Source organism: Numida meleagris, unplaced genomic scaffold (assembly GCF_002078875.1).
Source record: "Numida meleagris isolate 19003 breed g44 Domestic line unplaced genomic scaffold, NumMel1.0 unplaced_Scaffold615, whole genome shotgun sequence".
In the NCBI taxonomy this organism is placed as follows: domain Eukaryota; kingdom Metazoa; phylum Chordata; class Aves; order Galliformes; family Numididae; genus Numida; species Numida meleagris.
Window position 1 is genome coordinate 5,179 of NW_018364830.1, and position 3,942 is coordinate 9,120.

The following is a 3,942-nucleotide window of genomic DNA, read 5'->3' on the forward strand; positions in this document are numbered from 1 at the left end:
CAAAAGGCAGGTGAAAGCATTCCAGAATGGGAACTGGTCACTCCAAATCCAGGATCAAACCTTCCAGAAGCAGGAATCCTCCTTCAAGGTGAGAATTAAACCCTCCAGAACCAGGTGCACTCCTCCCCATGACAATAAAACTCTCCAGAAACAGGAATCTTCCCAGAAAAGTAGAACAGATCTCAGCAGAAATGGGGATCTTGACCCAAAAGGCAGGATCAAATATTCCAGAATGGGAATCTCCCACCATATAAACAGGATAAAACCATCCAGAAGCAGGAATCTTCCATCATAAGTAGGATAGAAACTTCCAGAAATGAGAATTTTTACAAAATTTTTAATAAATACAGCCTCCAGAATTGGGAATTGTCCCCAGAAGATGGAATCAAACTCTCCTGGAGTACAGGAAGGGTGAAGCCTTGCAGGAAGAGGAATTCTCCCCCAAAAAGCAGGATAAACCCTTCAGAAAGGCAATTCTCCTCCAAACGTGTGAGAGGAAAACACTCCAGAAATGGGAATCCTGTCCCAAAAGCATTGTGGGATGGGTGCTGGTTTGGGTTGGAGCGATGCAGATGTGCCATGGGGAGCACACATGTGTCCTTGGTGTTTGCTGTGGGGACGGATGTGGTGCAGACATGGGGCACACGGTAAGGACACACGTGTGCAGTGTTGTGTACATGGATCAGTGTACATGTATGATGTCACACATACACACATGGAGGCACAGAGCACGAAGCACACGTGTTTGTAAATGAATTGAGGACATGTGATGGTTTACACACATGTAATACACATGAACACGTGCACTGGCACATGCATGCAGTGTACATGTGACTGGGAGCACACCCAAGACACCAGCACTCTGTGCAGATGAAGTGCACATGGCACACAACATCCACGTGTTTGTCCACAAAAATGGGGGACATCAGCGGGGTCTCCCAGTGCTCACATCAGCGTAGATAACATGGGGCTGTGGGGAAGCAGGGGGAGCAGGGGGCCGAGTGCTGGGGGGCTCAGCTTGCAGCTCAACGTAGGTCAGACTCTCGCTGTCACTTGGGCGTACCTGAGGACAGAGGGGAACAGTGGAGTGCCACCATGGGGATCCGCAGTGTGCTTGGTGGGGAACAGCCATGGTGTAAGTCTGCAGGGGGAGTGTCCAAGAGGGTGGGTTTGGGGCTGAGATATGGGGTCCCTAGGGGTCAGACACTGGAGACCATGGGCAGTGTTGGGGTCCCATTACTTGGTGCGAGGGTAGCCATGGGGTATGTGGGCTGTTTAGGGCTTGGTGGGCACCAGGGTGTTTGGGGGCTTAAACGTGGGGCCTGGGGAGCCCCCATGGTGCAGATTGGGTGTTTCCCATGGGCTGGATTTGGGGGTGCACATGATGTTGTGGTAAGCCACTTGGGGCTGGAGGTCTTGTGGGCTCCCCATGGGCAGGGATTGGGGTTCCCCAGTTGGGCATGGGGACCCAAGGGGCAGATTGGGATTTGGGGTTGGCTGACACAGACACTGACCTGGAGCTGCACGGCCTTGGGCATTCTGGGGGCACCTGCATCTATATCAAAAATTGGAGGGGATAAATGTGCGTGTTATAGGGGACACAGAGGGACACTTGGGGTATCTGTAGGGGATGGAAGGGAAGGCAGAAGACAATAGGGAATATCTAGAGGGGATGGAAGTAATGTAAGCTGTTCCCCACCATGGCTCTCATCTGTCCACATCCGGTGTCTGCTTGCAGCGAGGAGGAAGAAGATGATGAGGATGAGGATGAACACGAGGGTGGCAGCACAGCCCCCCACCACTGCTGCCAACATGTTCCCGTGCAGCTGCTCCGTGCCACCTGTGGGGTCTCGGTGTTTGCGTGCCCCCATTCTCAGCCACCACTTCCATGGGGATGGGACATGGTGACACTGACACCCATGAGTGACACTGGGGACAAACAAATGGGGGCTGACACTAACCTGGGTGCACAGGTCCGGGTGTCACCTTCAGTGTCACGTTGTCCCCAAGGGGTGAGGACAGAAAGTAGGATCCCGCGGGGCGGTAGGAGCACCTATAGGTGCCAGCATCTGCTGGCGTCACTGCAAAGAGGGTGAAGGTGGCCATGCCCCCACCATCGGGGCCTGGTGCTTAACAGAGGCTGAGTGCCCGTCCTTGTGCAGGAAAATGGTGCCCCGATAACCCTGGTTCCAGCACTGGATGGTGACATTGGTCCCAGTTCTCACCTGTTCCTCTGGGCTCAATGAAATGCCAGGTGGGGGGAAAGTGTGATCTGTGTGCAGAGAGTGATTTCACATTAGTGATGTGAAATGGCCCTGAGGAGACAACCCAGGGCCAATCCCTGTTCCCCGTGCCCTCACCTGTCACCAGCAGTTCCACGGGGTCACTCTGCTCTGATGTTCCAGGTGGATCCAACACCCGATATTGGCACCGATACACCCCCATGTCTGTCCTCTTTGTGTTAAGAAAAGAGAACTCCACTGTGGTCTGCCCCTTCTCCTTCTCCTTCTTGGTTCTCTGTTGTCTGTTCTGGTAGAGCATGACCCGGGCAGCCAGGCTGGGCAGATGGCACCGCAGGGTGACTGTGTCCCCCAGGGACACCCCCTGGCTGGGGTGCAGCCACAGGGAGGGTCGGGGCACTAGGACAGGGGACAGCAGTCAGCCTTGTCCTTGCTCACCCTCCTTGACACCTCTGATGACCTCCTCACCACGCTCCCCTCCCTCTGTCCCCATTCTCCCCCTCTCCCCATACTCACGGTGCTGTGCCCTGCTGGCTGCCACCAGACACCAACCTGCAAGAGACACGGTCCTGGACTCACACAAGGCCAACAACCCCTGTGGCACCATGTTCCCATTGTCACTCACCCAGGATGAGGGCCAGCGCCATTGTTGCCATGAGGCAGGAGCAGCTTGGAGACAGCAAGACTGCAGTGGGGACAAGGAGTGGCAGGACAGCTGCTGCCAGTTCCCCTTTGGGGACAGGATGTTGTGATGTCACCTCCTCTTGTGGTCACCTAGGGGTGGTGGCACTATGGATTCCCCAGTGGGGTGGCACACGTAGTGCACTGCACACAGCCCCCATGGAGCTGCCCCACACAGGTTGTCACCCCTGCGCTGCAACACACTCTCCCCTAAGGTCTAGGAGTGCTTACTGTGGCACAGAGTCCCCCATGGGATGCCAGACTCTCTCCCTCTGTGCTTCCCAATACCATCCCCACTGGGAACCGGAGCAGAGAGCATTTGGGGTCACAGTGACACCCACTCAGACGTGGGGCACACGCTGGTGGCACTGAATCTTTGTGGTGCTGCAATAGGGCAGTCCTTGCTTTGCTGGAGCCTCAACGGCAATGGAGTCAGACAGGGACTCAGAGGAACAACAAAGACCGTTCCTGGAGCTTTCCTATCGACTGTTCCACAATAAAATTAGGGGACTTTCTAGAAACAATTACTGAGCGATACGGATAAAGGATACTTTGACAAGAGTGTTCTTGCCTTATCTGCTACTTGTAGGCAAATCTAGGCTCTGAAGAAAAGAGGAAAAGGAGGAAGAGAGACAATAAGAAAGAAAAGAGAGAACATGGAGAGAAAAACGTGAGAGAGAGAGGAGGAGAAAAGAGATGCCGATGCATTTTGAGGAGTTGCAGTGCTGGGCTGTTTGGGTTGGATGAGAGGGGGGCATTAAGAGTGCTCCTCTGGTGGCTGAAGTCCCACTGAGAGCTGAGAGCAGTTGTGTTGGAACACGCTCTGCTCACATCTGTCCGGATCTCCACCCTTTGCGCCCCACGTTGGGCCCCCACTGCAAGGACTGCGGTGCTGGCACCCAGCAGCAGCTCAGCACCACACAGCTTGGATTCTCACTGATCCCTCCCAGTGGGGTAGAAAATAAAAAGGCAGAACTCAGAGGTGGTAACAAAATCTATTTACTAAGAGTGAAGAGAGAAA

General features: G+C 54.3%; 1 protein-coding gene across 1 annotated transcript; it reads right to left on the reverse strand.

Moving 5' to 3' along the window:
• Positions 1-355: 355 nt before the first annotated feature.
• Positions 356-3,418, reverse strand: LOC110391905 (leukocyte immunoglobulin-like receptor subfamily B member 1). The gene is given in 7 exon segments (XM_021383863.1): positions 356-1,063; positions 1,515-1,555; positions 1,700-1,840; positions 1,962-2,123; positions 2,126-2,272; positions 2,361-2,639; positions 2,757-3,418. Coding segments are annotated over 7 exon segments (999 nt in total). The 5' UTR covers positions 2,848-3,418; the 3' UTR covers positions 356-925.
• Between the last annotated feature and the right edge of the window lie 524 nt (positions 3,419-3,942).